This window comes from Phaenicophaeus curvirostris, chromosome 12 (assembly GCF_032191515.1).
Source record: "Phaenicophaeus curvirostris isolate KB17595 chromosome 12, BPBGC_Pcur_1.0, whole genome shotgun sequence".
Lineage (NCBI taxonomy): Eukaryota > Metazoa > Chordata > Aves > Cuculiformes > Cuculidae > Phaenicophaeus > Phaenicophaeus curvirostris.
Window position 1 is genome coordinate 13,181,126 of NC_091403.1, and position 22,214 is coordinate 13,203,339.

Sequence of the window (22,214 nt, forward strand, 5' to 3'; positions counted from 1 at the left end):
TGTGTGTTTAAGGTGCTGAGCACTAAAGAGGTTAATGCAAGGACTAGAAGCCTTTTAGATATATTTACCAAACATTTGATAATTACAACAGAAACATGCACAGAACCAGTATATACTCTAAAATGTTCTAAGAGATCCTCTGTAATTCACTGACTTACCGATCCACCAATTCAAGCCACAGTAAAATGCAACAGAAACAAAAGTCCATTATGAAAATTCCTTTTCAGTTGCGCAAGAGGACTGCAGCATCAGTACTGACAGGGATGTGTTATCTGGCAGCAGTAGTTTGGAAGTTGGCTGGCTTCTATTTTATGAAAGAAATAGATATTAATTAAAGGATTATAATAAAGTTGCAGCTGTCCTTCTTTAGTAGTATGTACTGGTAGGGCTACATCAAATTTGTAGCTCTAGGTATCTATGGATTACCATTATAAAGGAGCAATCACTCACTAGAGGATAGTTGTACTAAGCATATCAACATGCATTTAAGAAACTTGAATTCATTGAGCATGGCTGCAATGCTAAAAGCACTAGATCAGTAACAGGATTTAATAGACCTAATTACTTCACTGTCCCAGAATAATGGGGTATTAATTGCTAGAAGAGAGTAAAAGGCACATGACTCTTTTTCCTATATCATAGCTAAAAAATGAATAATGGTTTCAGCGTGAGGGCCTAGTTATAGTCAGTTGAAGTCACCCTGAGTCACCATTTCTGATTCTGAATGGGGGCTAAATTAGCTCCTTTTGTCAGCCAGCACATGTTAACCTCTTACAGACATATGGTCTGGAATAGATCCCTAGGAGCAGAGCTAGTGCCAGACACAACACCATATTGTCCAAAACACTCCTTACATCAAGGGAAGTCGGAGTTGGTAGCTAGTATAACGCCACAATTTTATAATCTGGAAAGGTGTTTGTATCAATTTGTACCGCAAATGTGACAAAAGGAGGAAAGAGGTAAGGACTTGAAAAAAGTACATATGCTAAGCAGTTACTACTGCAAGACTGTTAAGAGCCTAAGAGCATTCTTGAGCCCAATTATGTATTGACTTTTGTTCCTGTTGTAGCTCAGGTTCTGACTGCTAGATTTCATAGGAATTCACATGAAAAATTTCTGGGAGGATACAGTGCATAAAAAGAAAACAAATATCTTTGCCTCTTCTGATTTGCTCTCAAAACTCAGAAAACCTACATTTAACGGGAAGCAGTCTATTGAGTGTCTCCCCAACACGTGGAACATCCAGGCATATATTTAAGCTCTTCCTAGTGTGTTCAATAAAACAAAGGTCAGACCCCAGCTGTAACCAGAGAGATGGTTTAGCTGAAAAGGACCTGCAAGCTCTCTAAAAGCAAATCTCCTGCTGGTCTCAGGAACAGACGATTTCTATATCTGACTTCACTGTAACAGGTTCTACAATATGCTTGCATAAATCAAAGAGCTGTGTGTACACCACGCTTCCCCCTTCACTATTTATATTCATTTGGAATGAAAAATAGCTCACCACCTGCCTCATTTCTATCACAATGTAACAGGGCACAGAGTTAACACCCTTCTGATATGAATGGCAGAACAAAATTACAAAACCGGTCACTCTTATACAACCAAGATATCTGGCACCTCAGCTGGAATATTTCCATAAGAAATACAAACATCTCATAAACATATGGAAATACGTTATTTCAAGTATGTGTATTATTTGTAACAAAAAATAAATGCAGCATACTTCCTTTTAAAGCTTACGTGTACTAAAATTATGGAATGGTCAATAAGAGTATAAGGATTTAATATTCTATCAAAGTTTTAAAGTAAATTTATAGGAACAATGGAGCTTTACTGACCATGCAGAATCTCCCTACAAAACATGATTTTGTTCTGACACAGAGAAGAGCATGGGAGTTCTCCCTCAGAAACATAAATGCCCAAGAGAGGAGAAAAAAATTACAATAGGCAGCAACAGTCATATCAGAATAAAGAACCGGAGTAAGCTTGTTATCTGGAAGTAGGAACAGCTTTAGAATAAGCTTAAAACCACTGTTTTCAGATGAATGAATAACAAGTTTTGCTCTGATTAGATCAAATGAATCATTAGAAATACTCGGTCATCTTTTTGACAATCACTAGAAACTCAGCAGATTTGTGGGGTGAACTCAGGGAAGTGTACTGAAGTTGAAAAGAAAAAAGATCTTAGGCCAAAGAAAGAGAAATAACCACCATGCAGCCTAAATGACAGCAGAGGGCAGTAGTGAAAAATAATATTACTGAGGTCATATAAAAATAGACCAAAGAACTTTTCATGCCATTTGTAGCCTGAAACTAATAAACATCCATGTGCTGCCTAAATTCGCTGTTTTAGCTTCACTAATTTTCTGGTTTAAAGTGAAGCAAAACTGTAGATAATATTCTAAGTGGCTTTAATGCAACAAAATGAGTCAAGTTTAAAGAATTTCATAATATGAATTCCAAGAGACAAACAAGATTTTATTCATTAATGCATTTGTGACATACAGCAATATGTATAAGTTGAAAACTTACACTTGGATAATTTAAATTAATTTGAAAGCTTTGATTGTTTTGTCAAAAATATGGTAACACAAAATATCTCCCTATCAGCTACATTCACCTTTAGCAGTCATTGAAGAAGAACTAACAACCGAATAAGCCACGGAGAGCAGGCTCGTTTGTTACGTTCATGATGACTGAGATTTCCTGATGGAGCAGTGGCAGAAACATTGATTCTGCATACTGTTATATTTGCTTAGAGCATTAACAGAGGAATTTGGTTTCTGGGGCAGTCAGTGAGGCATTGTTCTTTTTCCAGTTGAGACTAATTAAATCAGTGGGAACGTAGAATAAGCAGAGACTGCATGATCAGGGCTAAAATCAACCACTTGCTTTTCTGTGTTAGGGTTCTTCCATTCAAAGTGCAGTTTGTCCAAATTACCAGTACTTTCCAGTACTTTGTAGGAAATTTATTCCGCAGCATAATCAATGGGATTACAAGGAAATTTCCCTCAAAAATGTAGTTCATCCCAAATTAGTGACAGACTGTTTTAATAGCTTCTGTTTTGAGCTATGCTGATTTGAACCACACCAGACAGTACAAGCATTTTTCATTAGCATTACTGTGTTATTGAAAAAAGGTTCAGTTAAAAGTTTAACAAATACAATAACAAATAAACTGAAAATAAAAAGACTTAAGCCAAAGGTGGATGATGTCTAAACTTTAAACACAGGAACGCTGGCCCTTGGCATGCAGGAGCTCCATCTGCCTTCCAGTTTTTGGTACTGCTGCAGAAGCCAGTGTTTTAAGCAAAAGATTTATGGAATTGAAGTTAGCACTACTATGATGAATCACTATAACTTTATTCCATGCAGATAAGACTGCATTGTCACTATGCCAAAATTACTAACTAGAAAAGACCTCCTAAGAAAACCCAGGACTTTCTAGAGAATGGATTCTTTCTCCACCAGCAAACCTGGACATTTTGCTAAGTTTATTTCTTCCTGGTATGTGTCACTATATTTCTCAGGATACAGCGATGCCCAAAAAAGCCCATCTGGTACTGCTATTTAACATGCTAAAGAGCAACAGTTAAAAAAAATTTGCTAATTATCTGACCTTAAAAGAAAAGCACTTTTCTCCTGTCATGCATCAGTCTCACTAAAGTTTACTGCTGCTAAAAACTGACCTTTAATTGCTCAATGAATATTTTGACCACAATCCAAATTTACAAAGTGTAATTTGATGCACATGATTTAATACAAGTGGTATCCACAGTACTGGGTGGAACTCACCCAGGACTAGCAGAGAGGCTGAACCTCGGAACCTTCAGAACTCAAATTCAAAAGCTCAGTAAGCCATTTTGGATCTCCTAGTTCTGTGAAACTGAGAGCTAGGAATCTTGACACAAAAATCTCAATAAAAGTAATTTCTTAATGTTTCACTTGATAATACAAATGAAAATAGTTGTATAAGGTTTACAATACAAAGATATTTATAGTTGCATCTTCCCAAACATCAGTCATTCTTCTGAGCAAGAGGTAAATTTCAAGCCCTTCAGCTCCCTGCCCTCACAAGCACAAAATTAAGAATTAAACTAGGAGAAAGAAACAGGAAAAAGCTACTTAGTAATGGGTATCCCACTTGTCTCACTTTTTAGATGGGAATGACTTGGCAACCATGAGGCAAGCACTCTCCTTAACGAAGATCAGATTCCAATGCCTGCTGCTCTGCTCATCATTTTTAGGCTTGTGACTACACAGACAAGACTCCACACCTGTGCCGTGCAGGATGAGCACCTCAGAGATCAGCTTTCAGGTCTGAGAGAGCAATGCTTTTTAGAAACACTGCACGGAGTTTGATGACACAAAGAGAGATCATGATGGCATTGGTCAAGGGGGGGGAAAAATCAGACTGAGAGTGAATGAGTGTGATGATTACAGGCCACATGAGACAATACAGAGAAAATCCTGACTGACTGCTTCAGGAGGAAAGACATAACATAAAGTGATATGTGAACACTCAAATGAAGCTATGAGGTGACTGGCATTTATCTCTATATAGGGGACATGAACCTGATACAGCTCTGGAACAAGCAAGAAAAACATAATATAATTGACGTGGATGAGGATGTTTGTTTGCCTTGAAAATGAATAGTTCAGCTCATTCTGCAGACTCTTCTACCAATTAAAAAACAGTCTGGAGGGAATCATATACATTATTACCAGTAGGGAGAAGACTTTTTAAATACTGCTAGTAGCAATACTCTCACTCAGTAAACAAAAGAGATTTTAAAAATGTTCTTTCAAATAATTCGTTTCAAAACTCCCTGCTGAAATGGTCATTCTTTTCACATATTGTTGACATCTTTAATAGTTTCAGTGATCCTAAACTGCTCCTATATTTTATGTTGAATCCATGTGTACAGTAATTTTATAATCACTAGCAGCACACTCCAAGAGCTGAATTAGTTTCTGTGACAGAGCATCTTACAAAAGCAGTAAGTATATATGTATGTATGTATGTATATACACACACACACTAGTTTTAGACAAAAAACAGTGTAAGTAAGTCCTCAAAGAATGTTTATGGGTTTAGGTTATCCAACCATCTCTGGAGACTTACTTCAGGTTATCTCCTGACCCAAGCCAACCACATCTCACAAGTCAATTAAGCACATCAATAAATTCTCTCAGCCCTAAGACAGGTTATCTCTTGACCTAAAACAGCGACATTTTACAAGACAATTAAGCATATCAATAAATTCTTGCAACTCCAAGAGAGTGTTTATTTTTTCAGGTTATTTATTCACGTCTGGAGATTGTCTGTAGATTTATATTGAGATAATTAAACATACAAACCCACTGCTGCAAAATTTATCAATTAATTCTCACACTTTGCTTCAGTAAATATATACGAGAGAAGAACCACTTTTGAAAAGTGCCCATTTTCTATGTTCAGCTTCTTGGTTCCCCTGCAGACATTCTATGTGAATCTTGAGAAGTTCACGTTAATGTTCATATTATGGGAACTAGAATGAGGATTTCTCCAGCTGGGTTCCCTTTTATTTAGGCAGCTGATAGGGCTGATCTTTGTCAAAGAACTTTTAATGCTCAGTAATATTAAATATTCCGAGGGAGTTTGCTACCTAATCAGAGTATTGACATCAATACAAACCAGACCTTCCCTGGAAGGGAAGCTGCACCAAAATTTGACTCTGGGGGCACTTTTATCGGCCAATATGTTCTTCTTAAAAGGCTGCGAAGCAGAGACAAATTTCGTTAACTCCGGGAACTGTGTAAACAACTGAGAACGAGAACGCAGCCCCTTGTGCCCCAAGGACCATCCTCCTTGCCCGCCGCACCCTCTGATTGGCTGACAGGGCGGAGGAGCGCGGGGCCGGGAGAGCGAGAGAACTTCTGATTGGCTGGCGGGCGGCGAAGCGCTTTGTGACTGGGTGAGAGCCGGGGAGGGGGCGGTGCTGCGGCGCGACGGAACTCTCGCGAGAGTTGGCTGGGGGGAGGTGGCGGCGGTCTCGCGAGAGTCACGTGGCTGCGGCGCGCCCCGCCCCCCGGAAGCGCGGGGAGAGGCGAGCGCGGCGCTGGTGAGTGAGGGGGGAGAGGGGGGAATACGGCGGCACCCCCTGCTCTGCCCCGCCTTGAGCCCGGGACACGGCGGAACCCCCTGCCCCGTCCCCGGGGCACCGCGGAGCCCCCTGTCCTGCCCCCGGGACACCTAGGAACCCCCTGCCCCGCCCCCGGGACACCGCGGAGCCCCCTCGCCCTCAGGACAGAGCGGCCCCCCCGTTCCCGCCGCCCCCGGGGGCGGAGCGGTTCCCCCAGTCCCACCCAGGGCAGAGCGGCCTCCCCGTGCCTTTAGTGAATGGAAATACATTTCTACACCTGAGTCTGTGGCAAGCTGGTAGCTTTAATAAATATTCTTGGGACTTAGGAGGCAACAGCTGAAAAGTTGTAGCGTTGCTGCTGTTAATCGAGACAAGGTGATCATTTTGGTTGTACTTGAAAAAACAAGCTAAGTGAAGTCTGTTGCAGATAGGAGTTAATTTTTAATTTGTTGTCATACTTTTGGTTTCTGGCTTTGAAACTGTCAGTTAAGGCTTGACATTCAGTTCTTCCTGGGTTTATTTTTAGTGAAAGGAGCTGAAAATCTGCTGTCCCTTCTAGCTTTTTTATGAATTTTCTTGGTGTAGGTTTCAGATTTCCCATGTATTAGGTATTGTTTTTAGATGGCCTTACTGGCTCTCTGTCTTCAATTTATCTTACAAGCGAGAAATTCTTCAAGAAGTTTTGTATGGAAAGCTTAACAAACTTTTGTTGCCTTTTGTGGTTCTGGCTTCAAATTTACCAGAAAATGTTTTAGTCATCGGAAGATAAGAGAAGTCCTCTAATAAATTGTGCCTTTTCTTTCTCTGGATTCTTCTTTTAGCACACCTCACAGAACAGATGTAGAATATCAGTAGTGGCTATAGAGAGAGTTTTGGGTTTTTTGTGGTGGCAATTGACAAAATTATCTGAAATGTGTATGGAAAAGAATGAAAATAAGCATTATCTGCCCCTTAAGATCTTGTCATGGCAGGTCTGAAAAAGTGCTAAAGCTTTATCCAGAAAACAGTCAATGACTTACTTCTAACATATCTATGGTGTGGATGTTCTGTCCACTTAATACTTATGTATTAACTGCAACAAATGTGTTTAGATAAATTATCAGATCATATGTAATAACAACCTGTTTCTGCTAAAGAATGCATGGCATACACCTTGATAATGAAGGTTTTTTTTCTCTTTTTGTCTCCTAGAAATGGGTCTGCTTTCGGAAAATGCAATGCACTAGATGTGGTTGCTGGGAGCAGGATTAGTCATGGCATCAGAACTATGTAAAACAATCTCTGAGGCAAAGCTGGAAAAGCACAAGAACTTGTTCTTAAATTACAGAAATCTCCATCACTTTCCTTTGGAGTTACTGAAAGATGAGGGGCTACAATACTTGGAGAGACTTTATATGAAAAGAAATTCCCTGACCACATTGGTATGACAACCTCTTTATTGTAGTGTTTACTGCCTGTATGTTTAGGAATTCTGATTTTTTTAATAGAAAACCAAGGTAATTTAACCCCACAACCTTATAGCAAATCTCATCCTGAATGGTGTCATCTGCTATGAGATACGAGTATTTGGTTGTATTTTGCTTGAACGTGTTTAGGTAAGGTAGAGTATCAATGAAAACTTATGACGTAATTATGGTTACCCTTTTGAAGCTCTGTGAAGATCTGCTGGGGGTTTTCTTGTGAGGTTGGTTAGAGTTTTTTTTAACTGCTATACACTTTCCTCATGTTCATGGTCAGACCTTACTAACATTAGGTGGTATTGTGCAGTCTGGTCTACAATCCTTTTTAAGGGCAAACAACTGTTGCCTTGGTGTGTGCCTTAATTTAAAGGTATTGTCAATCCCAGAGTCTAATTCAAAGATTGCTTATAAGGTATCAGTGAAAACTTGTGTCTCTGGGCTGCTGTCAATAGGAAAACAGTTATTTCAGGGTTGTGGGATTTTCTGTTGTGTGTGGTTTTATGTTTTGTTGTTTTTCCCTGAGCTGAACAAATTCTAACCAGGAATGAATGTTGTGACCTCAGAATTCAGTGTGGGGAAGTTAAATAACTGTATGAGACATTCTGAGCTGAAAAGACTGTATGGAGTCAAAACTTGCTACTGTCAATAGGCTTAAGCCTCCAAATAATTCAGATTCTTTTTTTTTTCTCTTGGATTCTTCTGTGGTATGACAGGTAAAAAAATAGCCAGGACAGAGGAGCTGGAGGGCTTGATTAGTTAAGGCTCACCAAAATTATATGTTTTTCAGTGCTTCCTAGAAAAAGTTTAAAGGAATAGTATTTAAAGCTTTGATAACAATACAGTAGAATTCCTCAATAAAGATTTCACTTCATGGGCCAATACCTGAAAGGATTCTGGAGGTTTTATGATTTTTCTTCATGTTGAATGAGTTACTTATGTTTACATGTATTGTAGAGAGTTATTTTTACGCTTTTTGGTTTTAGGCAAGTCTTTTGCTTAATAATTTAATGGGAGCATAGGATTCATGGTTACAAATTAAAACTGCTTTAAAAATTAACTGAAGACTGTAAACAGTTCTGCTTTGACACTTAATGAATGTATATTTATATATTTATTTATAGTGAGCAAAACCTATCAATTACAGTGTGTTACAAAAAAGGCAGATGTCTTTTTGAAACAAAGTTTCAGAGTCTCCATTAAAAGCAGAAGGGAATAATGATTGGATACTGTTAAAGTATAAGATGAAGCAAAGATGGAGTCTGGGGTTTTATACTTCTAACAACTGAGGTAGATGAGAAAGAACCTAGAAAGCAGCAACAAGGGATTTTTAGATAACAAGCTCTGTGAGAGAAGGTTGAGAGATTCAGGTTTATTCCTCTTGCAAAAAGAGAAAACAGGGGTGAATAAATAGAATGGAATGAATGGGAGTGAGCTGAAATCATTAGCATTTTTACAAAGCTAGTAGGACAAGTAATACTCTCAATTTCAGTACAGTAGTAGTAAGATAGTTGCATTGCAGGAGGAGAATCTCATCTGAGAATAGTTGAAAACAAATAGCTTATTGAAGGAAGCGCTGTTCCTTTCACTGTAATTTTCTGAAAGAGAAAATGTACCAATTTCTTTGAGGGGTGATAATTTTAATGTATCTTTCAGTCTTGTGCTCTTTTAATTCTATGCAAGATAATGAGCATTAGCTCATCAATAAATATTTTAAGTTGCTTACGGATTATAGGCAATCATCAAAACTAAATCTGCACCATATTTCTTTGAAGTAAGGCGATGCTTTTCTCCCACCAGTTCATTCCCTCAGAGTTCTGAAAAGTGTGGGTTGAATCAGCTTTTGTTGTTCTTTACCTTTCTAAAATGACTCTAGTCCTCGAGAGACGGCTCCTATGAAAATGCATGGAATAGTTATATTGACAGAATTTACATATATCTTGGCTAAGAATAATTTCTTTTTTGTATTCATTGACAAGAATGGAAATGATAGGGGGCTGTGACATAATGAATGGATCAAGAAGCTGTGTAGCACACCTGTATCCCAGCCTCACATCTTCCAACTTCTCATTTAACGTTTGACTGATAACATTAGCCTCCCAGTAATCCTATTTCCCCATGTATTAAAAGGAAATATGAGCTTGGCTTGATGGCACTGTCAGAAGCATGATCTAGCCATATCAAAGAACAATTGTTCTTAACTTACTGAGATGGGATCTGCAATGCTGTTCTGTTCAGACTGATCAGCAGGTTTGCTTTCGGAAAAATGTCCAGTGGGTGTGAGGGTGAGGCAATCTCCACTAAATTGGTGATGGAATTGATGATCATCTCTTGTTATCACATCACCTGTAGAGAGCAGAGTTACTTTTACCTCGCAATTCATCGATCTTGAATAGTTTTTTTTTATTCTTAATTTCATTGTAGGATGTTGTGTTGAGCAACTTTAACTCAGACCCATTGTTTTTGTGGTACTTGAAGATAAGCAGAGTTTGTGCTCTAGATTGCTGAACTGTAAATTCTCTCTCTCCTGAGTTTAGGTCTCTCACACTATGTAGCAGTTAAAGCAAGAACAAGAGCATGACCATCACGTATAAAGTGAAATTAGTTAGTGATTCAAGTTAATATCCTTATTCTAATAAAGGGTTTAGGATGACGATTAATTTATTTTTCACACTCTCTCTTCCTTTTTTATATTAACGCTGGAATTTTTTGGTACAGGACCGTGCTGTAGACTGTATTTTCCCAGTTATAAGCTTCTCTCTTCGAGCAAATAAAATCTTGTGCTGAGGGAAATGTACGATAGCAAACCTTCCAGTAGGTGGCAGCAGCTGTTTAGTTGTAGCCTGTTTCTTGATTCTTGACGTCAACGGATTCATTTATTTAGCCATCGTTTGTTGCTCTGTAGTTAAAAACAGTTTTTGTTTCAGATCTAGGATGTGACATGTTTTCTGCATAAGAATATTATGACATAGCTTTATTCAGGTTAGCATATTCCTTCATAAAAAATTCATAAGCACAAAGTAGTTTAGAAAATAGTATACCTTAAATTTATGACTGAAATTTGTTTTGTTTTGTTTTTTTTTTAAACAGGAAATTGACTGTTAGATTGAGCTGCTTTTAAAATGAATTTGTTTCTGCATATGTGTATTGTAAAAACTTTTCCCATGAAACACATCTATTTTTTAAGTACATTTCTTAAACAATGAAAGTGTCTTAACCTTGAATAACTTTGAATACAGTTACCAACATGACATCTGAAACTTGTGAAGCTGATTTTGTGATACATGTTTATTGTTATAAGTGCCATCAAGAAACAGAATTGCAGCTGGGGATCAGTTAGCAGTTACAAAATTATATGCATGTTACTATGTAAATATAGAAATCTAGTTTGATGGATCGAACACTTTGGGCTTGGTGGTAATTGATTAAGCGCCACAAGAGTTCGTAGGTCATTTCCCAATTTAGCAGCATTACAAAATAAAATGCATTATGGTTAGACATTTTGTTTAGTTCTTGTTCTGCCGGGAATTGCTCACCCTTGGTGTATCTGAGATTGCACTGATGGAGAACTAGTGGGAATCTCAAAGATCTTTTCCAAACTAGATGATTCTATGATATTGAAACAGGGTATTGTATACAAGTTCCACATTGCCATTATTCTTTGATTAGCTGCTGACATGTTTTAGTGTGGTTATTAAAATGAGTTAAGTACACAATATGTGTGTGTCTGCTTTTTGTTTTGAAACCTAAAAAATCTCTAACTCTTTTTCAGCCAGAAAACCTTGCGCAGAAGCTTCCAAACCTCGTGGAATTGTGAGTTTGTGTAGGAGTTCTAATATATTTTTATTATGCTGATCTATCTTACCTTAAAAATCATTCTAGAATGTTTTGCTTCCATACAACCTCTCTCCTAAGTGTGAAGTGTTTTCTTGTAGAGCAAGAAAAGGTAATATTGTTTTTTCTTTTTTCCTTTTGTTTTAAAGGAGGTATATCCAGAGGTATTTAGTCCCATGTTTTGGGGTTTTTTTTTAGTATAATTTCTTGCTTATTTTATAACAAGAACTGTTATACAAATGTCTGCAGTTCTAAGGTGAAAAAATACTTGCACCGCAACTCTTGTGTAGACTGGCAGCCTGATAAAGTACTGGAACCGTTAAACGCAATGGTCAGGTAGTTGTGACAGAGCCAGAGTAACAGGGTACTGCCTCCAGCCCATTCCTAGTTGCTCATTTCCACCCCAGCTACCAGGGTTCTGATCATCTCAGTCTTACTGATTGTAGTAATAAGTTTTTTTGGAACCAAGGCACAGTTTATCAAATAGGAGCAGAAATGAGCAAGTAGGAGTAGTAACTATTTAGTAATGATTGCTGTAGGCCAAGTGGTTTATCCAGGCTTGTCCAAAGAATGGATGTCCTTGACAGGGAGTTAAAAGGGATATCATCTTTTCTCCTTATAACTCATTTGGCTCACTTGGAGATGAGTAAGTGATGGACCATTGATTCTGTTTATTTAATGAGAAGCTCCAGGCAGGAGGAGGTTTATATCTGAGTAGTCTTAATGCATTCAGCTGCCTGATCTTGTCATCTTAATTTGGCCCTTGAAACCACACCTTTCTGATACACGTGGCCACAGCATAATGGAACTGCTTTGTGGGTCACTGCAGTCTCCAGCTTGCTTAAGAGATAGTCTTGTCTCATCATGCCTGAGTCTGGAGAGTATGATTATGCTTTGAAGCAGTACAATAAATATTTTTGTGTTTGACATAATTAGTATTTACTGATTTGCCATAAGGCACCAGGGAATCTCCATGTTACCTGATGGTGCCTTTAGGAGAAACTGTATAAATTATAGTTTAAACCAGTCTTTTACGAACACTGAATTGTAGGAGTGAAACCTAATTATTTGGGGTTCAGCAAGCTTAGTTATACCACCATTATCCCATACATTCTGGTGGTCCAGAGAGAATGGCAGTTGGCCTGTGGTTTGTGTAGCTCTAATAGTCCAAGTTAATTTTTGATCAGACTATAAGAGGTATCTTGTTGACAGAGACCACAAAATAAAAATTTATTTCAAGAATACTTTGTTTCAGTAGCTTTAGATTTTGAAAGACATTTTTTTTTTTTTTGTTTTCCTGAATGTTACATCCTTAGCAGTTTTACTATACGTTTTTAAAAATGTCACTATTGTCCGTGTTTCTTTGTATATTGTGTCTGTCATGCTGGGGTACTGGGCCTCATGATATACACTCTTTAGCTTGAGTGAAATAGTTCACAGGTATTTTTAGGAGCTGCAACTGAGATGAGCAGAATTCTCATCCTGAAGTTATATGCAAGGATTTATACAAACAAATCTGCTACCCGTAATGTTTTTGCGTTTTTAGGAAACTTTAAATGCCTGCAATTTTTAAATGAAAAGAGAAGGTCCGGATGCTCTGTGCAGTTGAAATGTGCATAAGTCTTTCTCCTTGCTCTGCCTCCATCTCCCTGAAAAGACAGGCTTCTGCTTTTGGAAATGCTTTTTGAATAAAATGGAAAAAAAATAGGCTGTGCAAATTATTTCCATGTGTGCCTAAGCGATTGGACATTAAGTACTCAGTATACCTTTACAATTAGCTTAACAAAACTTTCAAATAATGATGTCTAAGAATAGTTTTTATGTTATTAGTAGTACTGGAAGTGCTTCAGCAGAGGGTGCTGAATATTGTTAGTAAGAGATCTGGCCACCCTCAGTAACTACCTAAATAACTGTGTAAGATTGGGTTTTTCTTTTGAAAAACGTACTCTGGGTTTGAAAGTTGATCAGTGGATCATGTGCCTGTTTCTTAAGTCAGTAAAGGTGTAGGAGTTTATGTGCAGGGGAAAATGTTCATAATTGCATAACTTGTGTGGGTTTGGGCTTTTTTAATTCCTTTTCTTACACAGCATTTAGTATGGAATAACCTGGTGATAAAATATGGTTAACTTTGATTATTCTATCTGCCTTATTCTTTTTCCTTCTTGTTTTTCTCTTACAGCTCTTAAAATTAAAGCCTGTTGTTGTTGTAATTGTGAATGTTGTGTTTTAAATAATTGTATGTCATTCCCATTTATTTTAATGCTAATCAGGTAATAGTCTAAGCCAAAATTAAGTACTTATCCATTGCCAGTTTATACAGTTTCCACAGCTTTTGTGGTCATAGGCTTTGAGAGTGCTCTTTCAGTCTGAAATTGGATATTTTGCAAACTGATTATGTAGCAGAAGTCCTTGAGGGTAACAGGTGGTGTCCTCTGCTTTTTTTCTCCTCCCCCCAGGTACCTTCATTCAAATAACATAGTTGTTGTACCTGAAGGTAAGTAATCTGCCAGCTTACAATAAGTGGCAGGAATCATAAAATATTCATTTTTCTTCTTTGAAGAGACCTATTTTTCCTTTATTTTCCCATGAAACATTTAAGATTTTCATACAAAATATACCAGTGTAGCTCTTAGTCGATAATATTGTTTATGCTATGTTAAATTCTTTTAATGACTTCTCAAATGCACCCAAATGCTGTTTGCTTCAGTTCTAATTGCAGAAAGTGAAAAGGCTAAATGGCAATCATCTACAGAAACAAAAATCCAGAGTGTCTTCTGCTTTCAGCCAATTACCACACTGAATGCTTTCCTGGTTTACATCATGACAGATTTAAAACCTGAAGAATCAAGAACTTGTGCTAGTTTCTTTTCCTTGCCTTAATTGTAGAGTTATGTGCCCAACTTCAGGAAAGTACTTTAAGTTCTTTTTGAATATATAATTTGGATAGAATCAAAGCAAGGAATGGAAAAAGTGATTACCGAGCAGAATTGTCTGAGGACAGTCTAGAAAAGGGAGTATTCTGTACATCACAATTATTCCTCCCTGCCTCACTGCCAAGTACTATTTGTTACATAGATAAGCATTTCCACAAGCTATGCCATTCAGTTATGAGACCAGCTTTAATATGTCAAAACCTTCTCAGACATAGGTGTTAGGTACTGTGGCTTTTTATCCTCTCATAGTCCTATTAAGATTTTAACATTACTGTTGGGTCACGTTCATGTTTTAATCTGTTCTCTCACAAGCCATTGGCTCCCTCGTTAAACTGCAGTTTCTGGACTTAAGTGATAATGCCCTTGAAATTGTGTGTCCAGAGATTGGCCGCCTGAGATCTTTACGTCATCTTCGCTTGGCTAACAACCAGCTGAAATATTTACCTGCAGGTAAGTACAAATGTCTGAGGGATTGCACCAATGACACATTCCATTTGAACTGAATTGGCAAAATTTATTTGTTTCTTGGAGTTGAAGCATGGTACAACTTGCTTTTAAAGACTAGGCGGGGATTGCCGTTGTGTGTGTTGTACCAAATATGCTCTCTAGTTAAAGAGAAGCCACAGCATATGTACTTGAGGTAAAGTCCTGAAAAATGTTTCTGAAGTGGGGAAAAATAGATATCTGTTAAACAGCCTCTGCTTTTGTATCAAGAAAATATTGAACTTCCTTGAGAAGGCACAAAAAGCCAAGGAGAACTGTGATTATGATAAAAGGATGTTTATTCCAATTTTCCAGAATATAAAGGATTCCAGTCCTTCCTTCCTTTCTTTTAGCCCAATGGCCTCATATTTTCTAAAATGTGCGTGTCTGGTAGGTTTGCCTGTGGCAGTTCTACCTCACTATGACAGTATGTTTGTCTTGCTAGTTTATAATAAAAAAGCAGAATTTATTCAAAGTAAATGTGACACAAAGTCAGAAAATGTTGGCCATTGGCAAGATTTTGAATTAATTTTTCCCTTCTAAACACTTTGATAAGCAGATATAACTGATTAGTCTACTTCTATTGTCCTAATATATAAATATATATAGTCTTTGAAATAAGACAATAGTGATTTTTAAATATTTTAATTTTTTAATTATTTTTAGAATCATAGAGTCATAGGATGGTTTGGGTTGGAAGGAACCTCAAAGCCCATCCAGTTCCAACCCCCCTGCCATGGGCAGGGACACCTCCCACTGGATCAGGTTGCCCAAGGCCTCATCCATCCTGGCCTTGAACACCTCCAGGGAGGAGGCATCCACAGCTTCCCTGGGTAACCTGTTCCAGTGCCTCAGTACTGTCATCATGAGGAACTTCTTCCTAATGCCTAGTCTAAATCCGCTCCTCTCCGATTTATAGCCATTCCCCCTAGTCCTTTCACTACATGTCTTCGTAAAAAGTCCCTCCCCAGCTTTCCTGTAGCCCCATTCAGGTACTAGAAGGCTGCTATAAGGCCTCCCAGGAGCCTTCTCTTCTCCAGGCTGAACAACCCCAACTCTCTCAGACTGTCCTCATAGCAGAGGTGCTCCAGCCCTCGGATTATCCTTGTGGTCTCCTCTGGACCCATTCCAACAGTTCCATATTCTTCTTATACTGAGGATTCCAGAACTGCACAAGGGACTCTAGGTGGAGTATCTTTCTGTAGTCTATGTGCATTTTCTCATCTGCAGAGGTGATCAGAATCTTAGGGCCAGAATTTCAAAAAACTAGTCTAACTTAGTCTAGCAGTATCAGCTTTTGGGTCTAATTTTAACTAACTTCACAATGTGACCTTCATGTGTTTGTAAGTTCACACTGCTTATTCTCAAAAAATATATTGCAATTGCTCGTTGGGTGCAGAAATCTAGCTGTCCTTTCCTTGTACTTTTCTAGGCATAATAAGCTTAATAGAACAAGTCAAAGGATGATTACGATTAGAAGGAAAAAAAATTATATGACTACGTAAATGCTCTGGAATGAAATTAGATAAACCTGTTAAACATTATGACCCAAGGCCAATAAAATTTCCATCAATTTTCAGATGTCCTACATTCAAAAGGAAGGAGTGACTCAAGTGTGCTTTATGTTCCTCTAAGATAATTTACCTTATGGTGCTGTACCATGAAAGAGAGACTTGTTCAAAGAAAAAGTGACACGTTTTCTGTAAAACTTCACACATTAACTTAAAAAGGTTCCAAAAAAGACTTTCAAAAGGATAATTTACATTACTGAAGAGCTGATTTTGAGTCTACCACATTTGATTAAGAACTGGTATCAGCTGCATAAGCACACTGCATTTAATTTCTCTTGAAGTGTACAAAATGTGGTGCTGAGCATTGTCCCTAAGTAAGTTTAGCTTTGTGTGCATAAAAATTTTGAATGCTTAAAAATAATACCACTGTCGTCTGCTTTTGAAGCAGAGAATCCAGTGGTGTCTGATCTTTGTCTTTGCTGGTGATGTACCATCAGTTTTACATGCACTGTTACTGCTCTTATTACTAATCCTGTCTGTTTAGTTGCTGTCACTGTTAACATGACTGGATGTCGTACAGCTTGAGTGTTACCAGTCCGAGCAAGAGTGATCTTTCACTTACCCTGGAGAGTTAGTCTACTACATTGAGTGTTTCTTAAACATAACACTTTGTGAAGAGGGCTTCCAAGCCTATTTTCATAGTTTTCCTTTGTAAAGTTGTGAGGAATCCAAAGATGACTTTATCACAAAGTCTTTGAGTTTTGAACATTTATATTCAACAATTGAAAAAATAAAGCAAATAGTAAGTTTTCACTAATTGTTTTATCCTCAATTATGTTGGTAGCATGAGTCTTCATGATAGTCTTAAGTTGCATTCTGTCAGGAACCTAGCAAAGCTAATTAATTGAAGCAGAGTGAGAAGTGATTTCGCTGCAGTACATCATTTTACTGTGTGCTTAATGCTTTCTTTACAGCAGATACTGCATTGCAATGCCTTGTTAGGGAATGACAACTCTTAATTGCTTTTAATAAGTAACCAAGGTATAATTTAGCTTCTGCTAGGGCAGCTTGTATAGAATTCAAAGATGTGCATTAAAAAATAGCTTTCAGATATAGGTGATTCTGACTCCTGGAAGTAACCTTTCAAAACTCATGACCATCATGATTTTCATCCAGACTTAGCACGATTCACACAGATGGCACTGAACTGTTTATCACAGCAGAGGATCCAGTTAAGGAAGCCTGATAATCAGTACTCACCTTGTGTAACCAGATAGGCCAACTTGCAGCATAATGATGTCATCACATAAAAAGCTTACTTTAGATTTGTTGCCCTTGTCCTTGTTCTTCTTGTCTCTTTCTTCTCAGTGTCCAGTGTTACAAGTACCCTCATTTTTTTTTGTTGAAACTACGTGCATGTCTAGAAGGATACTCTTAGTAAGTTCCTTAATTGCTAGTAAATCTCTTCATTACTACTGCACAACAGTTGGATGGTAAATGTTTGTGGGTGTTCTGATGCTTAACAGCACTTTTCTATTGCATTTCATATTTTAAGAATGATTCTCTATTGTGTTTTCCTTAATTGTGATTAAGAACTGAAAGGAACAATGCAGTTAATGGCATCTGTTGATTCATTATCCATTTTTAATGTTTTGGTTCCACAATTGTGCTCTTAATCTATTTTTATTATTTAAGATTTGACTTACAGAAATCTGGCATAACTCTAATTTTAAAACAATTAGTATGCATAATAAATCCCTTTAAAGATTTATGTCTTTAGTCTAATTGTAGAGTTTCTTCAGGTTCTAATAAAGGTTAAACCACAGCAGTGGTTCACCTTCAGTGTGGGAGGCAAGGCCTTAGGCTCCAAGTACCTCTTCTCATAGGACATGTAAGAATTTAGTTCTTACCACCTCTGTTCTTTTCTCAGATTTAGTCATGACTGTGCAGCTGGTTTTAAAAAGTTACTTTGAGGGAGGAGGTAGAGAGAATGATGAAAATACATGCAGACGGCATGAATACATAAGCCTTGGGTTGCTGAAGAAATTGGGCAATACAGGACTGATGAAGGGAAAAAGGGCATTAGGTGAAGCATGGAAATTGTGTTCCTTGGAGGTTAGAAAGCACTTTCTATGCTGTGACACTCACAGTGTAAATGGTAATCCCACCTTAGTAAACGCCATGAAGTCGGTGTCACGCATGGATAAGATCATGTACTTTGGCCTCGAGGTGCCTGGTTTAATTGTGCAGTGCCGCTGGAACAACGGCACTGCCATCATGAGACACTGAATTATTGTGAGAGTTGTTGAAAGATGACTAAGCTAAACTTTGATGAGAAGCAAAGGGGAAAAAAATGTCCAGAATAAGTATATTGAAATTGAATTATAATATAAAATGGCTGGAAGCAAATGCTTTGTGAAATTCTCTTGAAGTCATGTTTTGATTATAATTTGGTTAAGGTTAATTAGTAAACCCGGTACCGCCTAGTGCAGAATCATCAGTATCTGGATTCAGAATCACTAACTGAGAGACTCCATCTTTGAGAGTAAAGCTGAAAAGAGTTGTGGATAAGTAAGGAGATTTAATATTATAAAATTCTTTATGAGTGCTTTTTTCATTAAAATGCACAGCATTTTTTTATTCTGCAAACTGTAAATCTTGTGGCTTCCATCTTTAACAATTTCTTGGTTCTTTTATTTGGCACTGGTATATGTGATTCTTGAATGTGAAGTAAATGTGTAGTTTTCTACTATTTAACTGCAGCACTTAAATAATTTGAATTCTTGAGGGCCATTTGGAATGTGTAATGCTGGAGGTCTTTTCTGGAAAAACTTAGAGTTGCAACATAAAAGATGGTCAGTACTTCATATTATATTAGTTCATGTATAAGCTTGACTTAGACTTGACATTATGTTTTTGAGGAAGTGTAATTTTATTATTTCTTAGACATTTTTCTTTATTCAGGAAATTGATTTAATTTTAATTTAGAATTTTACAGTTCATCGTGTGTGATTTATTTTTGTGAATCTTCTCATTTATTAGTAACTAATCAGAAAGTTCATTTTTTCTGATTATAATGCATATGATATTTCAACTCCATTCTTGAAATTATATTTGTTTTCTCTTTTTTTATGGATTAGTGCCTCATTCGAGGGGCGGGGGGGCGGGAGAAAAAAAACATTGCTTAAAAAATTTTTCTTCAGGAGTCCCAAAGCCCAGATTATCTCTCAGTTTTGCTCCATTACCCTTTATATTTTATTTACTTCAGTCTTGGAAACTTTTGATGTGAAGTGATGGCTCTTCAGGTTTGCATTTTGGTCTTGTAGTTAGTGAATGCACAGTTGAACAAAATATGACTTAAGGTGGGTTATACTCAAAGTTGGACTTAAGTTTCATATTTGACAAGGATTAGGGTATTTTATTGCATGTTACTTGAGAAATACTTCTTAGGCATGGCAAGTTGGAGCATCTTGCTCTAAGATTTAATTAAAAATGAGGTTATGTTTACTCAGCAAATGTTGAAGTTAATTATAGATTTACTAAAATGAAAAGTTTTATGTTTTGCCAAGTCAAAAGCAAAAGCTAAGTAATTAAACAAGGAATAGGGTATGGTTTATGATCCCTGCCATCTTTTGGCACAGTTCCCTTCAAGGGAAAAAAATACATATCAGCAGTTGCCTTTACATGGTCTGTAGACCAAGTTTCCCTTTGTGTTTATTATCAGGGAACTTTAAAAACCAAGAGCTGAGTGCATTGATCAGGAAAAAAAAAAAAAAAAATAGAAATGCAGTCAATACCAAACCTCATGTAAACTGTGATGCTGTTTCTGTAATCTGTAAAGTGAAAGTGCGGTAACTGGGGAGCACCAGCAGCTGCTGTTGCTGAAGGGGGTACAGATCTCTGCAAGAGTCAAAGGCAGGTTTAGCAGATGCCCTTTTCTTCCCATCTGAGGCCATGTGTGGCGACCCTCTCAAATTAACATTTCTGTGTTGTCTTTGGAGGCCTCTGCATATTGCATCCACTTGTTTCCATTTTGCTTCATTTAGGTAGAGTTGGAAGGAAAACTTATTTGTCTGACTTTGGTATTTTTAAAGTGCAAACTGCAATAATATTTAGGGGAGGTTAATAACATATATACTTGTCATTTCATTTTTGTTCAAATCCTTTTCACTTTTAAAGCAAATTGTCTTAGAAATATAGTAGGTTTAAGCCTCATTAAAATACATTTGTTGGCTTATAAAACTTTATCTTCAAAGCATTTGAGAAAGATCCTGTGAAGCTGATAAGGGAGTGTTATCCTCATTTTACAGAATGGAAAAAAGTGTTTTTAACAGAAGTAATTTGCTCCAGGCCACAGCAGGAGTTGGTGTTACCCAGAAATAGAAGTTGGGTGTTCCCACTCCATTTGTTAAGACCACACCTTTTTGAGGTTGGTCAAATTTATTAGGGAGGATTGAGGCTTTCCACTCGTTATTAGGAAATTAATAATTAATCTCTCCATAATTAATAATCCTGTAATTTCATAGGAAATTAATAGTGGGAAGATCAGTGAGTTTTTGTAACTGTAGCAGCTCATGCTTCCAGAAGGCTGGAAGAGTTTATGAAGATGAATTTTGACAAAATTTATCTTACAAATAAATACTAGATCTGTTTCTCTTACATAGGTAATGTCTGTGGTAATGACGAGGGGTTCAATCATTATTAAAATTATATATCAAACTGTAATTGTTGATTACTGCTTTGTCTATTTATAAAGTAACCCTTGGAATGTTAATTGATTATTGCTAAGTCTGTTTTGCTTAGGGATTTGCTTTGCTAATTGGGGGCAAGAGAAACTGAGACATGAAAATTGCATATTCATTTCTCTCACTTTAAGTTGCTATGGAGTACAATATCTGTATTTACTATTCATACCAATATTTCTCTGGTAAGGAGTTCTTGAATACTCAGCTTAGAAATTCTGAATAGAGCTTAATATGAAGTATTTCAGTAAATCTTTAATTAAAGGCATATAAAAACAACCTCTTCCTTACCACCTTTTCGCAGTAGATTTCCACGGATCATGGGTACAGCATGCCAATAATTCTATTCTTATTCTAGGCCCTGGCACTGAAATATGCTGTCCTAACTCATTTTTTAAACTTGTTTTCCATATTTTGATTTAGAGCTTTCAAAATGGAGGGGAATTTGGAGGGGAATAAATTTTTTTCCTCCTCCTATATGTCCCTTCTTCTTTTAGTAATTTATCTCAGTAAAGTAGATTACTTTGATGTTTAATAAAGTTTAATTTTTTTTATAATTATTGTGATTTTAAAAGCAAAGGCACAGACTGATGCAGACCCTGTTCTTTTTTCAGAGCTGGCATAACCTTAGTCCACTCTGTTTTCCTAATTTAGTAACATATAAAAATATGCACGACGGGACAGGTTTGGTACGCCAGGCACTCATCCAGGAGTGTGGTGTTTTAAGCAAATGGACTTGTGGGGATTTGAGGAAAACATAGATTGGGTTACATGAGCTTTGCTCTCTGTAAGTATGTGACTATTTAAAGAAACATGGACTGCAAAATAAAAATCCCTTTTAATTATTATCGTAATACCTTGTTTTCCTTGCAGTAGCTTGATGCCTCATTATTAAAAATGTTCTTCTTTGCACAGCTCTGTAAAGTATGTCCTCTGTTTAATAATTCATTTCTAGATTCAGTTTTCTGTATGAAACCAAGAGTCAGTTTACTAGGGCTTACATCAGCTCCTATGTTCAACAACAATTTTTTTTTTTTCACCTAAATCAATGCAAAACTTGGCCATGTGTGCCTGTTACTGTATTGTTTTGTCACACCAGGATTAGTGAGGCTTTGGTAATTACGTT

The 22,214-nt window shown here is 37.2% G+C and overlaps 1 protein-coding gene across 2 annotated transcripts in view; it reads left to right on the forward strand.

The window, feature by feature from the left end:
• Window positions 1-6,030: 6,030 nt before the first annotated feature.
• LRRC28 (leucine rich repeat containing 28) overlaps window positions 6,031-22,214 on the forward strand; it is a 49,843-nt gene continuing 33,659 nt past the window's right edge. For both annotated transcript variants that reach the window (XM_069867153.1, XM_069867154.1), the window contains exons 1-5: window positions 6,031-6,107; window positions 7,320-7,549; window positions 11,358-11,398; window positions 13,876-13,913; window positions 14,665-14,802. In XM_069867153.1, the coding sequence (XP_069723254.1) occupies window positions 7,355-7,549; window positions 11,358-11,398; window positions 13,876-13,913; window positions 14,665-14,802 (412 nt within the window). In that variant the 5' untranslated portion in view covers window positions 6,031-6,107; window positions 7,320-7,354. The remainder of the gene's footprint in view (window positions 6,108-7,319; window positions 7,550-11,357; window positions 11,399-13,875; window positions 13,914-14,664; window positions 14,803-22,214) is intronic.